Source organism: Diachasmimorpha longicaudata, chromosome 10 (genome assembly GCF_034640455.1).
Source record: "Diachasmimorpha longicaudata isolate KC_UGA_2023 chromosome 10, iyDiaLong2, whole genome shotgun sequence".
In the NCBI taxonomy this organism is placed as follows: domain Eukaryota; kingdom Metazoa; phylum Arthropoda; class Insecta; order Hymenoptera; family Braconidae; genus Diachasmimorpha; species Diachasmimorpha longicaudata.
In genome coordinates this window covers 7871413-7890764 of record NC_087234.1, presented here as the reverse complement: position 1 = coordinate 7890764, position 19352 = coordinate 7871413, and the positions used below count along the sequence as shown (strand labels likewise).

The following is a 19352-nucleotide window of genomic DNA, read 5'->3' as shown; positions in this document are numbered from 1 at the left end:
AAACAGTACGTTTGCGGCAAAATGATTATTATTCACAATATAACGAATAATACATATGGAATATTCTTTTCCTTGTAGGAATTAAATTTAAAATCCTCATTTTTTTTTGTTTTCATTGAGTCAATGTATCATTTCAAATAAAGGCACGGGTAGCTCTCCTCCCACCGCAAAGATAGAATTTATTCTGAAGCATTTAATCCTGAGGATAAACAACTCCAAGTTGTCTACGAAGTTCATCTTCAATTTCAGCAATACGCAGTGATTCGGCGTGAGATATTTTCGGGCTTTCTTTGAGACCTTTGAAGAAAAAAAATCAACACATATAAATACATAAATACATACGATATAAAATTTGCAACAAACCTGCTTTGAGGCACACTCGTGCTTCCATTGCTTCAAATCTAAGGCCAGCGCTGTTGAGAAAATTAAACTCATGCGGACCTACGGGAAGTGGATGCTCAACTGTACCAGAAGGCAATTCAACTTTAACTGGACACCAAAATTGAGGGATCTTGATAATGCCTTTTGTACCAATAATATGAGCTTCATTAGGCAAAGTAACGAATGCATGGGTCATCAGTGTTGCTGTTCGATTATTGCTGTACAGCATTATTGCAGACATCGATTGATCAACACCATCATTATTCAAAAAGCCTGATGCCTTTATAGAAACAGGATGCTCCCCGTCAAATATAAACTGTGCCAACTGAATCGTGTAGACACCCAAATCCAGAACAGTACCACCTCCCAGAGTTTTTTTACTACAAAATCAATAATAACACAAAGCCCTACCATAAACTGAATGGAATTTAATAAAAATATTTTTAATTACTTTAAACGTTCCACATCAGGCATTCGGAATCCAAATGAAGCAACTATTTGTTTGACATCTCCTATAGTTCCCTCCTGAATCTCCTTTTTCACTCTCTCGTAAAGTGGAAAACAACGACTCCAAATTGCCTCCATCAAAAACAATCCCTTCTTTTTAGCGAAATTAATCAAATCAGTTGATTGTTTCACATTCAATGTCAGAGGTTTCTCACACAAAACGTGTTTGCCATTTTCCAACATCAACTTGGCTACTTCCAAGTGCTGAGGATTCTGCACTCCAATGTAGACTATTTCTAAATTCATCGGTTTTACAAATTTATTTACATTGATTTATCTATGATAACTATGAAGATGAAAAATTGACAAGTTTGATCACGAAATGGAAACTCACCTACATTAGTATCTTTGGCGAGTGCTTCGTAATTACCATAATGCTTGGATATATTATGAAGTTGTGCAAATTTTTCAGCTCTACTAACATCTCTGGCAGCCACAGCTACAGCTTGGTGCTCAGTATTAGGTAGTGTTGCTAGAGCAGTTGTAAAGTCGTGGGCTATTTTCCCAGTACTTACAATACCCCAACGTGTAGCCATCTGCGTGGGTAACGTTAAAAAATTTATAAATCAATTGTTCAATTTTTGATAAAATAACATATGTCCAAGCTTTTTCTCTCACCGTTCTGTCAAACTTAACCTTATTGGAATGTCCTCGATCAGCTCAATGTTGTTCAACAGTCCTAACTAAAGAGATATTTTCTTAAATAGTATTTATGATGACTGTACGATTAAAAAATAAATTATCTCTTATGATAAAATATTGTTATCGTTACAGACCCGTCGGGTGGCTACCAATGTTATCACCGGCCAATGTATTCTATTGCGTAACTTTGAAAAAAATAGGATTATGAAAATGAAGGAGGCCAACAATTATTTTAAAAAATTGACAATGAAAAAATTCTCAGCAGAAGGCTGGCCGGATTATTATAAGAAAAAAATAAATGTTCCTCAATGCTTATATTGTGCTGATGCACCGGAAACCGTGACCCTTGCCACAGACCGAGATTACTGATCAGCCACCCAAAGAGTTGAAAAACAAGTCGTCAACAAGAATAATTATATTCTTTACGAATTCTCATAAAAAAATATTTCTCAGTCAGTTCTACCGAGATTAATTGATTTGCAATGAGGGAATGTATTATGATTGTTATTTGACAAGTGGTTTGATTATAATCATGCAAATGTAAATGATTAAAAAAACGAAAAAAGAAATTATTTCAGTGAAATTAAATTGATGCTGTCATTACACCTTTTTACATTTCAAATTGAAAGAAAAATATTGCCCCTGATATTTCTTCCCCGCCGAACATTTTACATTCCATTCACCGTCATTAAAACCACATCCAACGGCCTACTTAAGCCATTCTATTCAGTCGATCGGTAGCGGCTGTCGGAGAAGAGTCCCCCTTCTCTCGTACACATGACGACTCTCTCAGCTGTTTAGCCATTTAAAAACTTTTCGATTCATTGCGCAATCGCCGAAAGTTCGCATGCACTCCAGTGAAATCCTTTCTATTGCGGTCAGGGAACCCTGTTCTCGGTCAGAGCAGAGTGCAACCGCACTCGGAAGTACTTCTTGGAGAGATTGATGAAAGATTTATCCGTTCACAGCGGGACAATTGTTGATTGTTTTGTGATAAATCAGTGAAAATGCCTACGAAATTTAGTAAATTTGTGATCGATGCCACTTGTAAAGAGTATGTTCATCCCTGGACGGATTCGTGCGTCAGTGCAACTGCTGGTCTCGGTCTACATGCCATCCAGGAATGCCTAAGGATATATACAACTGTTTATTTCGTATGTAATTACCACTTGGAGTGGTCAGTGTCTGTATATCGATACTTTTCATTGTGATTATATTATTTTGGCAATAAAAATCGAAGGAGATATTGATTTAAGAGTGTATTATGCTTTTCACGTGATGATTCAAGGTGACGATGATGATGAAAGGCAAAAAACCAACTAAAGATGACATTAAGAAAATGTTGATGGGAATACTTCAGTCCACTGCCTTTCTCTCGTGGAGCACTTTTACCTTCTCTATGTTTTTATGCAGCATCAGGTAATTACTTTCGATGCATGATAATCATCGTAATGATTAAGTTTTTTAATAATAAAACTGCAAATTATTCTTGCTATACGTCGTAAGGCTGAAGAAATTCGAAAGTAATTTTGAAAATAGACTTTTCACCGACAACTCAATTATTCCCTAATGAAATTCTGAAATGAAGTGGATAAATGAAGGGAGTTGGTTCTTTTCAGTCTTGTCTTCTGATGAATATATAAAAAATTAGAGGCAATGGTGAAATTTTCGTTATAATTTTTTTTTGTAGAGGAAAATAAGTCTTTCAAAGAAGTAACGAAAACAATTTTTCCATTGCTTGTCAATTTTGAGACATTTATAAATTAATCAAGGCTGGAGATCAGTTGACACTTAACTCCTTTCACCTCTTCATTACAGAATTATTATTACCAGGATTCTAACAAAATTTATATTTTTTTGGGAATTGTGTCATCCCTGATTTACAAAAGCTGTTTTTATCTTTCCGTTGCAGACGGTTGACTGGAAATTTTAATGCATTATCAGTAGCATTTCTTCCATCATTTTTCTCCAGTTTATCTGCAATCATCATTGAGAGGCCTTCGAGGCGTGCCATGTTGTGCCTCTACGTATCGAACATTGTAAAAAAATTTTTTTTATTCTCTTTTTATTCCTGATCTTTTAAATGTTTCATATCTTCATTTTTTATCAACTCTTAACTTTGCATATGTGCAGTGGCGGCTATTAGTCATATAAATGTCTGGTCTACTTGTATTTATATTACAATATCGAAACCTCGGTTTCACTATGGTTTAAGGAATTTCATTCTATTATTTCCAGGCAACAGAAACTCTTTTTAAAATGGGACTTTGGAGAGGGTACTACCGATCCGTTCCCCATGGAAATGTTTACATTTTCGCAGCCAGTATTGCTGCATTACTCTATCTCTATCGAAATAGTGATGATAATAAGGACTCAATATTTAGAATAATAAAGTTTGTTGCTAGTCCCTATGAAGCTAAAAATTATATACAAAGTCAAATAGAAGATAGAATTGATAGGCAAGAGGGACGGAGTAATATACAAAAATCAGTATCGAGATCAAATGTCCTTATGGAATCACTTAGAGCCTACCGTAAATTAATAAACTGGGTTAAAAGTTGTGGAAAACATTGTCGGTGTCCACATCCTCATAGTTGTGCACACTTTGTTCTGAGCGTGAGTAAACGTCAATTTTGTATTTTTATTCGTTCCGATTTTTCATTGCAATTGAATCTCCAATGATTTTTATAAACTCTTATGGTTTTAGGGAGGCTTCAAATTGTTTGGAACTGGATTGACTGTACAAATAGGATTAAAATTAGTTATGCAGCTTAAAAAATTGTTGAGAAAGCCTCACTTGTTAAAATCCACAATTTTACAAAAGAAAAACTTCGACCTACCTATTTTTGTTGGTGGATTTACTGTTATATATAGGGTAATTACAATGTCATAGGTTGAATATACAATAATGGAAATAATTTAGCGATCCGGCTCATCATTTTTTTTTATTTACTAACGCTAAAACTATTTTCAGTTTATTTCTTGCACATTACGGAGATTCAATGATGCTGATACACCTATTCACGCATTACCAGCTGGACTACTCGCAGGATTAACATTTGTAATGTTTCCGAATAATACGATTGCTCTTTACGTTATGTGGAAAGCACTGCAAGTAAGACGAATGAATTTAAAAATTTAATGGAATAAAAAAATTGATTAAAAAAAAAAATTTATGGATCTGATGATTTTTTATTTCAGCTATTTTGGAATAAAGGAATTGAAAATGGTACATTGCCAGAGATCAAAGGCTTTGTAGTTGGCCTTTATTGTTTCAGTACAGCTGTTCTTTTCCACGCAGCAATGGTTGAGCCTCAAAACTTGAGAGCCTCTTATTTCAAATTTCTACACACTCTGTCGGGTGGAAGGTAAATAAGAAACCCAATTACAATGACCCTTACTCTTTTTCCATCTTAAAAATATCCAATATCTATACATAGATTCATTTTAATTATCTTAAACTTACGTAAGTCGTCAAATGATAAATTAAAATTAATTTCAGATTAGCAACAATGAATCGAATTCCCCTCGATCAATTTGGCTTAGAAACATCAAAATACCTGGACCAAGTTCTCGTAAAAACAAATACCACGAATAAACTGGTTTATTCATTCTGAAATCCAAATAATTGATTATTCGACATATATAAAAACAAATTGAAGCACACATAGGAAAAAAAAATTGTAAAATTGCTGATCCACTCTATCATTACTTCGCAAGAAGCAAATGCGTGTTTTTATCTTATACAACGAGTCAACTACACATGAGTAAATAATATTAGTTAAATTTGTTCGTCATATTGTAGAATTATTCATGAGATTGTTTCTACATCATGTGACAAGCCTGTCTTCTTGAGGATTCATGACCTTTGAGGCGCTCTCGAGTGACGCAAATGAAAAAATTTACGGAGAACTGTATTGTGAAGAGAAAAAAGTAATTCGAAAAGTGGTGAAGTCTGTAGAGAATTCTCTCATTAACAATTTCCTTTTAGCACTTAGTTATTTTATCTTCACGGCTCACCGATTAATTTCGAAAGGTTATAAACGGCCAATAATGTTATTTCTCTGTGTTCTCCGAGCAAGAAACGCATTTCCAAGAAAAAAAAAACATTTGTAGCTGCGAATATATTCAAGGAATTAGTTTTTTCTCGTGAAATTCGACAAAGAATCGACTAATTATGTAATGAACAAATTGAACAGTAGCTCTAGCGAGATTTAAAAACAAATGACAGATGTTTTAGAAAACTCTGAACAACTTTGTAGAAAAGTTTTACTTTTTAGCTGAAACCAGATGCCTATAAAAATGTCTTTTAATATTTTATAGAGATAATGGTATTAACAATAAAATTCCACAATTGCCTTGAGTCGTTTTATTGAACAAACGCTATTTCAGTGATATTTCCGCCCTTTTACTGTTCAACAATGGAAATAATCATTGAAAAGCTCTTAATTCGTAAAACCAAAGAGACCTTCTTAAATAAAAAAAAATCGGTTAACAAAAACAATTCATATCATCACAGCCGTCCATCAACAGTTATCTCATTCTTTTAGGGTAGAACGTAGATTGTAGTAGGGTAAATATTAACTGATGATAGGATATTAAAGGAACTTGTAAGCCAAGTTGAACGAATGGTGCCTAGCAAACATTGTGATAGTAAATTTTTATACAATTTTTTTAAATATTAAAATTACCTGTATTGCATCAGCTGTTGCTTGATTCTTGATCGTTTATTGTTTATTGCTACTTCAATCATGTTGATTGTAACAGGAGATTGAATTAAGTGATTTGAAAATGAGTTATTATATGAAAATAAAATAAAATTGCAGCAAAATATAATTATGATTTAAATTTGAATAAACCGATGAGAATAAAAGATATTCAGGATAATTCCATCTTAGTTTAGAGAACGGTCCTTTCGTTTTTTATCCTCATCTCAATGTAAAAAATCAAATTTCCTGGATTGTGCTAACTTTTGTCATTTTTTTAATTTCTAATTTTGCCTCGATGTGTCTTATCAATTGAACAATCCTTATCCATGATTAGTTTAAGTAGACAATTGTGCGATTAAAAATACAGTGATTATGCAAGAAAAAAAATTTATCGTTGACATGAAAAGTCGGTAGACAGTTACGTCAAGTTCAAAGTTTGATTTACCTATGGTATGAGTCAACAAATAAATGCCTACATTATGAATGAATATTTTTACTTATCATCATGAGAAGATATTTCTTTTTTCTCGGCTGAAATAAATAGATTCGGGACTGAACTTTTTTGTATTTTTTATTTCTGGAATTCATAATTCCACGATTATAAATCCATAACCTGACTAAACATATTTAAATGATTGAACAAACGAAAGATCTAATAAACTATAACGAAAAAATCTTGTTATAAAACGCAAAAAATTGATTAAAAAATATTTATCTTCATCACAATGCGAAAAAAATTGTAATATTGGTTACTAATTGTTCAGGAATCAGAAAGAGCTTGAATAAAAAGAACCCAATTGTTGTTTTCATTATCAAAGTTATTTATTTTCTTCCAGCAAAATTGTCAAAACTTTCTACTTTTTACAATTTGAATAGCTTTATCCATTACCTTATCAGCTTCTCTCCTCCTCTTTCTCTTTCTACTCTGATTAGTCCTAAGCACACTCTCCCATTTCACTCTCCTACCGGACACTTTTCTATCATTTAAAATTCCCGGAATTATTTCACTGCCAGTATCTGGGTACATCACTTCAGGCTGAAGTCCATCAGTACTGCTCACCGTTGCCATTGACTTTTTCTGCCAGGGTAGAAGCCCAAAGGCACAATCTCCCCAGTTGTAATTAGAGGGGGCCAATCGCCACCCACAATCGGTTGCTTTCTCATCATCCCCTTCCCCGTAGTTATCCTCGGATTCAGCAGCTCTACCTTCATCTCCATTTACCTCTCCTGCATCCCCTCTTCCGCAAATTCTCTCCAAGTCGTGGACAGTGTGTACAACAGGATCATAATCTTCAATTTTATCAATAACTACTGCGCTTTGAATTGCCAACAATTCCAACAAATCGCTCTTCTTTTCGGCACTCATTTCCGGAGTTATCAATTCTAAAAACGGCCCGATAAAAGTATTTGAGTACTGATTAGCGTTTATCATCAGTTCTTCGACGAAACTCTCATCAGTGAAAACACTAGGAACATCAGAATTTACTCCCAACCATGGACAATCTCTTAACTCCCTATAACGTGTATTGAGAATCCACTCGACCTGCTTATTGATACCTTTCAAAGGTGTCTTCTTGCTCCCGTCCCCCTGAGAGTGCTCCAACTTATCCCTCTCCTTGTGTGCAATCTTCAGCTTCAGAAAACTCTGGCCAATACATTTCAGCCACAGGCTTGCACATTTTCTCGTCTGGCTACTCTTTTTCTCATCAGAATTCATTACCTCAATGAGCTTAAAAATCAACGTCTCCAGAAGCTTTGCTTCATGAAGAAGACTAATCATTGGCTGCCAGAAGATAATCAGTTGTCTAGGTAAATTCTTACCGCTATGAGGATGCCCATCCTCACGTTTTCTTGAGAAGAGCTCTGCAATTTCGGGAGCAACGAGAAAAATTTGGCTGTTGACGAGGAGATTGGCGATTTCACTCCCTAAGCACTTTTGATCTTTACTTTGATGAAGATGATTAGTTATTTCTGTCAAAAGATAAAATCTGACTTTCTTCAGAGGACAAGTGTCTCCCTCCAAGTGCTCTGATCCAATACTAGTATCTAGGTCTCGTTTGGATGCCTTCGTGCGCGGATGAATGTCTTTCAGAATATTCCTGAGGTGCTCGTCAGGGAGATCTGAGACACGGGACAAGTCCGACTCCACGTAGAGACCGACTGACATCCAAAGTTCTATGAGATCAACGAGATCCTCCTGAGAATCCAACACCTCGATTTCTGTCACATCATTTTGGTTCTTCAGGGCTTGATCTAGAGCTTGAGCCTCTGGTACCCAATATTCATCGTTCAACCATATCAACAAGATGTTTGATGCCATTCGTAAAAGCGTGATCGGGGGCAATTCGTGCCCATGGGCTGTGTCGTGCCGTAGGTTTACGATCCACTCGGGAATTCTCAGTTGCTTTGCTATTTGAAAGAGGGACGTTTGTTTCGTTGGACCGATGTTGGAGATATGATTAAGGAAGCGCATTATTGTGGTGGAATACATGAGAGAGAGGTCGTTCTCATGGTACATCGGGAGAGCCCCGGAGTTTATTTGCTGACTCCATGAACGATCTCGCAGACAGACCTGGATCAAGGAGAGAGTGCACTCAATGCCCACTGGAAGCTTCGGCATTCTGGAATTTTTTAAGGATAAAATCTTTACACCTAGAGACTTGGTCAATTCAAGTGAATGAAAATTAGGCAGAAATATATTTTTTGTTACAAATCTCTTCATTAACATTTTGCAAGAAAAATGAAAATCCATATTCACCGGCTTTTCCACACCAGCAGCATCTCATAACCTCTCGTCTGCTGTTCCGTATCGTTGGAATAGATTTGTTTATATACATCGTGCCACTCGCTCCTGAAATATCACAATATCCTCAAATAATAAAAGATAATTATGTCACGGTTTACCAATTAATTAGAATACGTACAAGGAAAACCAGGGGACGAGTTTGAACCCGTCACTCTTTACACGTAAGGCCATCACTAATTAAAGAAATCTAAATTTTTGTAATCAATAATATTTACTTCTTCGCGATATCAATATTTTTCTCTCATTCCTGTCCAACATCCACTTCCATGGAAAACGTGATATGCTCGTTTCCAGGAGAGAAGACTTGGTTCTGAACTTCTGAATAGGAAGAATTTGTCAGAGTGGGGGTATCTAACCTCGATATCTATATACATATATCTGGCGATAATAATAATAATAATGACCACGTGGACGTATCACAACCCGCACTTGCAATGAAAAGTATTGCAACTGTGAGTTTTTTTGTCGGATCTTCAGTATATATTTTGAAAAATAATAAATAGAATAATAAATGGTACGTCAATTTTTATCGCCATCAAGAAGAGTCAGGTGTTCTTTTTCAGTTTCATTTTTTATGAGGAGTGTTGCGGTAGAGGGGGTACAAATTGCAATAGATGGCAGCAGGATGCAACCCCGCTCTTCATTTTTTTTTTGCCTATTTTTGTCAAAGGTGACAACGGGAACCTGACACTGAAACGCCGCCTCACCTAGGTACATATTACATCGGAGCTTTACGTAGAATTATAAACAGCCGACGAAAAGTGCAGCATTGTATCCATTCTCATATTTCTCTTGAAAATTCATCTGTTAATAATTCATGTCGCTGGATAATTTCTCTTTTCACACATATTGGATAAAATTTATCGACAAACAAAAACATTGTGAGTGAACACATATATTGGTACTTTTTTTATCAGCGTATTTGTTATAAATAATGATAAGTTTTATAATATCTGGTGTTCCCCGTTGAGGATGCGAATGAGGGATCGAAATGAAAACTATCACGTCTATGAATGTAAGATTTTTTTTTAAATATACGTGGTTTTTGTAAAATCATTTATTTAGAGATAGTTTCTTACAAAAAAAAAATGATGCACTATTATCGGCCTTAGCAGGAAATTTATGGTTATTTCCTTTCCCTATCAACGTCATAGAATTCAATGAATTCGATATGACTGTCTAAATAACCCAATAATACAGAATAACCCACTTTAAATAGATAAAAGCGTGAAATTCATTGAGTTTAAGAGAAATATCATAACACGCTGTTGGTGACCACGATATTTCCACCAAATGATTTTTCATCCTCTTCGACATCTCATCATCCAAATACTTCAAATTATTAGATCCAATATTTTTTTTATATGTACAGGAGAAAATGTTTGTATGACTACAAGCCGAAGGATCAGAGCGTAGAGGAATTTTTTTCTGAACGTTTTAATAATGGCGAAACAATTAGGAATATTAGTTCAACTATCTTTGATATTAGTCAACTCAAAATCCGTTTTTTCGGTGTCACTGCATCCAAAGCTCCTCGTAATATCTTACGATGCATTTCGGTAAATTGGAAATTAATTGTGTGAAATTTATTTTGGTTTTCTATTTACATAGTCTGAGAAACAACTGACTTGTTTCTTTTTTCTCAGATATGATTACTTCGATAAGAATATCACACCGTTCATGGTGCAGATGAAGGAAGAGGGAACTGATGTTGAATACATGACGAATGTGTTTGTGACAAAAACACTGACAAATCATCACTCAATTGCAACTGGGTTTTATGCCGAAACCCACGGGGTTTTGGAGAATGTAATTCTAGGGCCAGAGGGATTCCTTAATAACTCACAAGAGTTGTTCACTTATAATAAGAATATATTACCTATTTGGGTGAGAGTAACTCCTTCGAAATGAAAAAAAAACTAAAATTGTGTTTTTATCCCGAATAATTTTGATAGTTATGGAATACTTCAATCTTTCAATCTAAAATTTACTTCATTTACGTCGTCAAAATATTATTGAAAAATGGAGAAAACAATTGGAATGTATTTTTCAAAACTCTGAAATTAAAAAAAACATTATTTCAGACAATCAACGAACTGAACGGTGAGAACAGACATAGTGGAATGATGATGTGGCCTGGGAGTGAATATAAATACCGGAGGATGGTGGTACCAAGTCATGTTATGGTAGTTAACTATCCTCCAATAATTGAAAAATCAAAATATCCGTTAAGAATTATTCTGTTAACTCGCAATTTGAATGAGAAGATAATAAAAAGGCATTTACTCTCGAAAGCTTTTGTCAATGAGAAAAAGCTTTTTCAAACGTTTTTTCTCATGTCCATCTGCTAATACAGGAATAAAGGCAAAATAATGAAAACTCATCTGGTATACAGCACAAATTAACATTTTTAGCCTTTCAACACTTCAATGCCCTGGAGGGCTCGAGTGGATAAAGTTATATCTTGGTTTCTCGACGAAAAAAATCCAGTGAATTTCGCTGCACTATACATCGAAGAGCCCGATGCTCATGCCCATGCTCTAGGTACCGGACATCCAACAATTAAAGATTTATTGCGAAAACTTGATGATTTGACGCAATACGTTCACCAAAAGCTGGATGAGCACAATCTCCAGGATGTGAATGTAATTCACTTGAGTGATCACGGTATGGCAGACGTATCTATTTCAAAAATAATAAATATCACGGAATTAGTTGGCAAGGATGATTACGAGACTGTCGCCAGTACCTCTACAATGTTCATAATGCCCCACGGCGGTAAATTCATTACTCTATCTATAATCAATAGTCGTTCAATTAATTATACCTGAGGAAAGTTTTTTCGTAATTTCAGGAAAGGAACACGAGGTCTATAATAAACTCAGGACTGCAGCTAATAAGACTGGGGCCTTTGAGGTCTGGTGGAAACATGAAATACCAGAACGATATCATTATGGTAGTAATAGCAGAATGAGCTCAATATTTCTCGTAAGCAAGGTTGGATATGCCTTCGAAGAACTCTCCGATGCATTCCCTTATTATCAGTCTGCATTCAATGTCACAAGTAATTATACAATTTGCTTTCCAAAGATTCTTTTTAAAGGAAAACAGAATACAAAATGTAAGGAAATAATTTATTGATTCATTATTTTTACTGCAGTTTCGAATGACTCAGTATTCGGAGTGCATGGTTACGACAATGAGGATCGCAGGATGCACCCAATGTTTTTTGCCAGAGGGCCAGCCTTTTTATCACACTGCAAGTTAGAACCCTTCCAGAATATTGACTTACTGTCACTCTTCTGCAATATCCTCCACATTACCGATTGTCCAATCACTAATGGCACTCTGGAGGCTTTTAAACCTTGTCTCAAGGAGTACGAGGACCCATCGAAGGACAAGAGTGTCTGTAAATATCTAATCCTATCTTTAAATTTTTATTGTAAATTTCTAGGAAACAATGACCAATATCTCCACAAAAGTTGAGCGTTGGACAAGATCTCGCACTTATCAATTGACTATCTTTCCTTACAGATGCTGCATTGATTAGTATGATAATAGTCATATGTATTGTTATTTTGGGAACACTCTACTATCTCAGAAGAAGCCGAGAGCAACGATATTGGCATGCATACAAGTAATTTCGTCTTCATATCAATAATTTTTACTTTTTTCGATAGTTTGGCGGCCCCAGTCATTCCTTTAAAAGACAGCCTATTTTTTTATTACTTGATTTATTTCCAACTTCATTATTCAAGTTGAATTATTTGTACGTTTTTCATATATTAAATTCGTTTCCATTTTTTATTTATTGGTTCCTTATTTTTTTTTCACTGAAAAACTGCATTTCCTTTAGTATTTCGTATTTAGACAGTAAAATAGATAATGTATTTTCAGGAGACCGAACTATGAAGGGTCTGCATAAAATTTGAACCGAGTAATTTATGTTTATACTGAGATAATAACATAGTGCATGATCAGAAGCTTTTCTGCGTGTCAGACACCTGTGTGGATTTTTTCGTCACATAGATTTTTCCTCAGTAACTACGAGAGGTAGTTCATTTATTTGAGTAAATTTCAGGCAAATATTGGATGATGCTAAGATGGAACAACTGTGGGATGATCATCCTGATGTAGAAACCGCCTCACAAAAGATGTAATAGTTTAATTGATGGGTCAAGTGATGGGTAAGTCTCGATGAGCCTTGGCTGCGCTGGCAAATTTATTCTGCAGATTTTATAGATATTTTATCGAAAAAAAAAAATATTAATTAACCCATTACTGGACTATTAATTCGGAACAGAAAACACACCTGTTTGTTATTTAAATTTTACTTTAATTTTTGTCCATTCACATACCTCAATTTATCTTGTGATTTATGATTATCATTGTACAAAAATAAATTACCTCATTTAATAAGGGATATCGATTTGACGGTAGTTATTACTTTGAAAGCTTCAAACTTTCGTAAATTTTATTGCATTTCAAATGGCTGCATAAATCATTCATAAACGTCACTATGTGAGGCTCCTTGTCTTTTTGCTTTCCACTTTCATACACTGTTATCAAGGTCATTCGTGGATCTATGCTTGACATGGCATAGATTATCGGATCTTTACTGCTTTTTATGTAGAATATTTTGTCCATATTAAGGAGCTCCGCCTGGCGTTCTTTTATCACTTGTTTGATTGTGTCCCAATGAATTGAAGGCTTTTGTACAAGTATCTGTGGAAATAAAGCAGTAAAAAAAATAATTGAATGGTATTGACTGGAAAGGACGTCTAAAGCAGCATAATAATAGTAGAAAATTGCACTTAGGAGAAACCAACTGGTTCTTCAATTTCATTTTAAATTCTCATTTCACTTGATTTCACAATTTTAGTCAATAAAATATATATCTCACAGTGGGACATCCAACGACAATGGGAAATTCTTCATAGGTGTCAGCCTCTCTATCAGGGTGGCGATACCCAGGCCCTGAATCCTCAGGTCCTCGTGCGTCAAATATAATTAAAACAGCCAAGACGTCCCATTTCCTCTGAAATGTTTGTATCCTATGCACAAAATTAATTTCATGGGAATTATGAAGCTCTGGAATATATGTATCGGCCATATTCTCCTTGAGACAGAAATATTTCGACAAATATACAAAATTTGAAAGTTTTCATTCATCTGCTTTATCAATTATATTATGGTAAAACAATCTGAATAAAAATACTCAGCGGATCATCTCATTATGTTTCCTCATTAACGAATAATATTGATAAAATTCAATAATCAAGACAACAATACTTGTGATAATAATCCAGATTCTGTTTGCTCATGATATTTCGCATTTCCCCTTGAGTTGCCTGTTGACTCAACGTCGTATGAAAATATAAAGAGCATTTTGCCAGAATCGCAGACTTCAATTTCACCAACCACTGGTAGAGCGCTGGCTGTTGATTGGCTTTGAGAAACGTTGCCCCAAATCCCAATTTCCACGACTGTAAAGCAACTTTGGTAAACCTTCCGGATTGCACAAAAATTATATAAAAATTGATCTCTCATGTTTTCTCACTTCTCTACTTTGGAGTGTCCGCTCCCAAGCTGTCATTCTAGCTTGTGCCCCGTACAGGGCCATCAAACTGGATAAAAATCTCCAATTGCTGACCTCGACTTGCGCTCTTGTCAATTGTACCAGGATTTCACATTCTAATCTGTAAATTAATGGGGAAAAGTCCAAATTCATATCATTCACTTTGGTCATTTACTTCATAAGACAAATCATTACGTTAGGGCAGCTTTAATCGCTGTCAGAGCCATGTGACAACAGGACAACGAATGAACGTCTGCAATCCCTTCAATAATTCTCAACAATTCCTGATGTTTCATGGATTTATGTGTCAGACTCATGTTATACATTTTCTCGTAACTGCAACATACAAATAATTATTGAAAAAAAAAAGACCTATTTGCACGTAATGACCATGACGAACTTGTTTGAGTCTCACAATTCTATCAATTGTATCCTCGCGGTGATAAATTGACATAGTTGACTAGACACTTCAGCAACAGTAGCTCCAATCGTGTTTGTGCCTCTCGTCATCTCCTCAACTCTTCTCAGATCTCCCTTTAGGCATTCATAGGTAGGCTTCAGTGAGGTCTATACAACAATGCGAGATATGATATTTTCACGATAAGAAATACAAAGAATCTAGTCAATGAAAAAAAACCAAGGCAATACATCTTTGCGTAAAAATCCTTTATTTTTCGTGTGCAAAAATCCCAAATCTGCATAAGAACGTTCAGCAACAACCACTTGAGGCAGATGCATGAGTAGCATTCCCCAGGGCCCCATCTGAGTCAGTCGACATGATTCTCTCTCTTTTTCCTAATCCGACAAATTTTAATTTGCTCATTAATTAATGAAACGATAAACGTTAAAACAATTGATTCCTTCTTATAAAAGGTATTTATTGATGATTAACAATAAAATATTTACTTTTTATACTTAATTATTCTTTAGTTTTTTTATTTATTTACCACAGATTCTTTGGCCTTCTCGAAGCACAGCTGTGTCACTTGTGTGAAGAAAGTGTTCAGAAACTCTTCTTCGTGATCCATTCTCATTTAATTTTTAGTGTTCTATCACTGGAAATTACAATCTACATTATGTGAACCCTTTTTGCAATCTTTCATCTTCATTAATACAAGAACTCTGATCCTTCATCGTAGACGTAATAAACGTTTGTTTTTAATCTAATGTATGCTGTGTGCACAGCTTAAGAAAGAGAGGTTAGATTTTCAACGTGACACTGACAAATGCTGCTATAGATGGAGTAATTTGATGAGGTAAAAATATAAAAGTTGTTGAAAAAATGCGCACATTATGAAGAGAAAAATTAACAATAAAAAAAAATTTATATATTTTTTAGAAAATATTTAATTGAAAACATTTATCCTGAATCTGTACAAGTGTATGGAAATCTAAAAACATTAACAAGGCAATTACAGTGCCATGATGGCACGTTTGAGGGCTCTCTCCTTATTCTTTTTAATTTTATTTTTATGTTTCTTTGATTGTGTCGCATCCCTGAATAGTTGCACTCCTTCTCTGTCCTCAACCTCTCTCTGAATGAACGCCATTCCGTGGAGATTGTAACCAATGATGTCCTACGAGGAAATAACAAATAAACAATTAAAATTTGATCTATCGAAGATAAAATAATGAGGGAACAATGGTAGTAGTAATAATAATGAAAAAATTAAAGAAAAATACCCTCAGACTGCTAATTCTCTTGATTGCCAAGTCCCTGACCTCCACCAGTACCGGCAAAAGATCGGAATTAGCAACTATCGGTCCATGATGTGCCTGAATAAGGCTGACAGCCAATCTGCTAAGCATTTCGCCTTGATATTCCCTCTTCAATAACGTTGGAAGCATCTGAAGTATCTCGGAAGCTGCTGAAAAAGGCAGCAGCAATAGGGTTTCCTCCATATCCCCTGCACGAATCTTCTTCAATGTCTCCAATAAATATTCCTCACTTGTCCTGCAATTGTAGGCCTGCATCAGCGGGGGAGGAGTCGGAGGTACATTAGGTGGTACGACTTTCTCCAGCTCCTCATTGTAGGCTTTTGAAACCTCGAGGCACTCTAGAATGAGTTCTGCAGCTTTCTCACTGCTGACAGTTTTCTTCGAGGGGAGAATTTGTTGCTTCTGTCCTTGCACTGCCGTTGTATCTCCAGTAACCAATTCGTTCTCCTGTTTCTCTCGCTCCTCTTCTGCCTCGTCCTCGAGAACTAATGCCTCTGAAGATCTTTCATACAGTCTGACAACTTTATCAGACCCACATGAGGCCACGAACATGCCATTTGGAGAAACAGCACAGTTCCAGGCCTCACCAGTGTGTCCTTGAAGTGTTACGATTTTCTGGAAACTATCGGCATCCCACTCTTTGACTCTTCCATCCTTCCCCGAGGTGAAGAAGTAGTGGGTCCTTGGGACAAAATTCAAGCCAGTAACCGAGTCATCATGGGCAAATAGAGATTTATGACAATCACCAAAGTCCATTCCCCATATTTTGATGTTTCTATCAGCCGATCCAGTAGCTATCAACGTAGAATCACTTGATATATCCATGCACAGGACCGGAAGTTTGTGTCCATAGAGAGAAATGAAGAACTTGAAAGTATCCAGAAAGAAAATTTTGACAGTTGAATCCAACAGAGCCACAGCAACAAATCGTCCATTGGGACTGATTCTCACACAGAGCACTCCCTCCTCCAGTTTAAGAGTTCTTTTATGCAATACCGAGAGTACCTTGCACTTGTTTTCACTTTTTTCATCCTCAATCAACTCAAAATTCCAAAACTTGACCGTTTGATCTCCTCCACCACTGGCTATTCCCTTCAAATCTGGGTACAAAACAACACTCCATAGCTCGCTTGTATGCGCCTGAATGTCCTCGAGAATATCCCCGGACGCAATATCAACAATCAGCATATGGCCACTCTTCAGTCCCACTACTAGATGTCTATCTCCAGGTACGAAGGTCACTGTGAGTGCATATCCGCATTGGACGGTCCTTAGACAAACTAATGACGGCCTATTCCATAACTTAATAGAGTCCCCAGAGACAGTGGCAAAGGCAAGGTTATCGGAACTGAAGCAGATGGCTCGGACGTCAGTTCTGTGACCTTGGGAGGTGATATTTGCTAATAAAGTAACGTTGTCCTCCTCCTCTTGCTCACCCTTTTCCCGGCGCTTTACATTTGTGGAATAAAGCTCAAGGCTATTGTTGTTAAGGGCCACGCAAACTCTGACCTCGCCTCCCTTGCCCATCACCACATCGACGCTTTTGGCTTTGCTGGTGGCTTTGATCACGGAGAGACGTCTCACCTCGTCGCTCAAGTTTGTTAACTCCTCCTCTTGCCCTGCACCCCCGGACTTTTTCCTTGCCTTCTTCAGGCGCTTCGACACCTTTGTCTCTACCTCCTCTTCGGGAATCAGGTGAAACAGTTCTATGATGTTCTCCACCCCATGACATATAATTACCCGACCTGTTGGGTCCGAAGACAGCGAAACTACACGTCCCTTACCCTTTCGTAAAATGCTCCCAACCTTCTCGCACTTCAGGGGATAGTCATTCAATTCATTGCTCTGGTCGTCGATATTTGTAATGCTGGTTTGGTCAGCAGATGTCATGTAGATCTTGTAGACCCGCAGCTCGTGGTCATTGCAACCGGTCACTAGGTACTTATCATCCTTGACCAGTGTAAATCCCCATACCTCAGACCTGTGACCAACAATTGTTCGAAAATTGTGCTCAGTGTCGAGGTCCCAGAATTTGATAAACGTGTCCTTGCTGGAGGTGATAAGAACGTTGTACTCGAGCATAAATGATACCTTGGTGATGACCCCTTTATGACCAACTAGGCGACAGATACCAGCCTCGGCGACTACATCCCAGACGATCACGTCAGTATCCTTGGAGCCAGAGGCCAACCGATGGCCTAGAGAGTCATAGGACAGGCTTGTTATTTCAGATTTGTGACCGGCAAAAATGCTCATGTTTTCCCCCGAACGTAAGTCGAAGGTCTTAATTGTACCATCAGCGTAGCCGACAGCCAGGTGTCGCTTATTCGGGGAGGCCGCTAAGCAAGTCACTTCCGAAGTCTCGCCTGTTAGAACTTGCGCCTTCTCCGCGAGACGAAGGTCCCAGACAAAAACGTGCTCGGAAGCACCGACTGCTACAAATCGGCCTTCTTGGGCTTCAAGGGTTACGAAGGCCAGGTTGCAGCATTTTGGACTTGTAATTATGTTGAGGTTACCGGTGGCATTGTAACGTAGGTATTGTTTTGTGAGAGGCATGGCTCAAGAGGTTACACGCGATGAGGAGCAGGAAAATCAACTAAAAAATTGTTAAAAGTCATTTTCACAATTTATCCACCATTTTTTACTGTCTTTATTTTATTTTTTTACCTCAAATTGATCAGCTTTTTATTCGTTTTTTTTTTACACAGAGATACTCCATATAAACACTCACTTGGTTTTGAGGTTATGTTCTACTCCAAAACCAATTGGCTTTTGGCGAGGGAAGTGCTGTACGCAAAGAGCATAAATTAAAGTAGGGAATCAGATGAGGTTAGGCTACCCCATCCCAGCGGTAGTTATAACCATGACCGTGGGACGCGCCACCATCGATTCTGGCGGTTGGCAGGTGTCACAGAGACACCCAAAAATTGATCTCTTCATTGAAAAATTGTCTCTTGATTTCTAATGAATAGACTCGGTGGAGGAAAAATAACTTCCCCTCGATGAGGCC

General features: G+C 36.7%; 6 protein-coding genes across 18 annotated transcripts; 2 read left to right on the top strand and 4 right to left on the bottom strand.

Annotated features, from left to right (window-relative positions):
* Positions 1-10: 10 nt before the first annotated feature.
* On the bottom strand, positions 11-2238 carry LOC135166800 (trans-1,2-dihydrobenzene-1,2-diol dehydrogenase-like). 3 transcript variants are annotated; one of them, XM_064129417.1, is made up of 6 exons: positions 2137-2238; positions 1507-1571; positions 1223-1424; positions 833-1124; positions 364-761; positions 11-297 (listed from the first exon to the last, which is right to left on the bottom strand). In XM_064129417.1, exons 3-6 carry the CDS (start codon positions 1422-1424, stop codon positions 194-196), a joined length of 996 nt encoding a protein of 331 aa, XP_063985487.1. In that variant the 5' UTR covers positions 1507-1571; positions 2137-2238; the 3' UTR covers positions 11-193. The 3 variants fall into 3 exon arrangements, with proteins under 3 accessions (XP_063985487.1, XP_063985488.1, XP_063985486.1); XM_064129418.1 differs by lacking the exon at positions 2137-2238 and adding an exon at positions 1665-2064 and having other exon boundaries at positions 1525-1571; XM_064129416.1 differs by lacking the exon at positions 2137-2238 and adding an exon at positions 1665-2061.
* Positions 2239-2268: 30 nt separating this feature from the next.
* LOC135166794 (transmembrane protein 135-like) lies at positions 2269-5888 on the top strand. 2 transcript variants are annotated; one of them, XM_064129399.1, is made up of 8 exons: positions 2269-2684; positions 2819-2949; positions 3443-3569; positions 3769-4146; positions 4238-4405; positions 4505-4645; positions 4732-4898; positions 5033-5888. In XM_064129399.1, exons 1-8 carry the CDS (start codon positions 2538-2540, stop codon positions 5145-5147), a joined length of 1374 nt encoding a protein of 457 aa, XP_063985469.1. In that variant the 5' UTR covers positions 2269-2537; the 3' UTR covers positions 5148-5888. The 2 variants fall into 2 exon arrangements, with proteins under 2 accessions (XP_063985469.1, XP_063985470.1); XM_064129400.1 differs by having other exon boundaries at positions 2569-2707.
* Positions 5889-7036: 1148 nt separating this feature from the next.
* On the bottom strand, positions 7037-9592 carry LOC135166784 (ribosomal biogenesis protein LAS1L). The gene is made up of 3 exons (XM_064129371.1): positions 9164-9592; positions 8998-9090; positions 7037-8860 (listed from the first exon to the last, which is right to left on the bottom strand). Exons 1-3 carry the CDS (start codon positions 9214-9216, stop codon positions 7084-7086), a joined length of 1923 nt encoding a protein of 640 aa, XP_063985441.1. The 5' UTR covers positions 9217-9592; the 3' UTR covers positions 7037-7083.
* A 42-nt stretch (positions 9593-9634) lies between these two features.
* On the top strand, positions 9635-13468 carry LOC135166791 (ectonucleotide pyrophosphatase/phosphodiesterase family member 5-like). Of its 9 annotated transcripts, none has more exons than XR_010299752.1 (10): positions 9698-9926; positions 10418-10604; positions 10692-10932; positions 11130-11231; positions 11460-11823; positions 11900-12109; positions 12206-12454; positions 12580-12682; positions 12943-13051; positions 13127-13468. XR_010299752.1 is itself a non-coding variant. In XM_064129391.1 (10 exons), exons 2-9 carry the CDS (start codon positions 10489-10491, stop codon positions 12968-12970), a joined length of 1413 nt encoding a protein of 470 aa, XP_063985461.1. In that variant the 5' UTR covers positions 9698-9926; positions 10418-10488; the 3' UTR covers positions 12971-12982; positions 13127-13468. The 9 variants fall into 9 exon arrangements, 8 of the variants coding, with proteins under 8 accessions (XP_063985458.1, XP_063985463.1, XP_063985461.1 ...); XM_064129391.1 differs by having other exon boundaries at positions 12943-12982; XM_064129386.1 differs by lacking the exon at positions 12943-13051 and adding an exon at positions 10017-10060.
* On the bottom strand, positions 13361-15710 carry LOC135166796 (KICSTOR subunit 2-like). 2 transcript variants are annotated; one of them, XM_064129401.1, is made up of 8 exons: positions 15571-15710; positions 15272-15418; positions 15039-15190; positions 14819-14959; positions 14606-14744; positions 14338-14531; positions 13949-14099; positions 13361-13770 (listed from the first exon to the last, which is right to left on the bottom strand). In XM_064129401.1, exons 1-8 carry the CDS (start codon positions 15655-15657, stop codon positions 13489-13491), a joined length of 1293 nt encoding a protein of 430 aa, XP_063985471.1. In that variant the 5' UTR covers positions 15658-15710; the 3' UTR covers positions 13361-13488. The 2 variants fall into 2 exon arrangements, with proteins under 2 accessions (XP_063985471.1, XP_063985472.1); XM_064129402.1 differs by having other exon boundaries at positions 15530-15662.
* Positions 15573-19160, bottom strand: LOC135166779 (WD repeat-containing protein 3). The gene is made up of 3 exons (XM_064129344.1): positions 19010-19160; positions 16307-18938; positions 15573-16200 (listed from the first exon to the last, which is right to left on the bottom strand). Exons 2-3 carry the CDS (start codon positions 18896-18898, stop codon positions 16036-16038), a joined length of 2757 nt encoding a protein of 918 aa, XP_063985414.1. The 5' UTR covers positions 18899-18938; positions 19010-19160; the 3' UTR covers positions 15573-16035.
* Between the last annotated feature and the right edge of the window lie 192 nt (positions 19161-19352).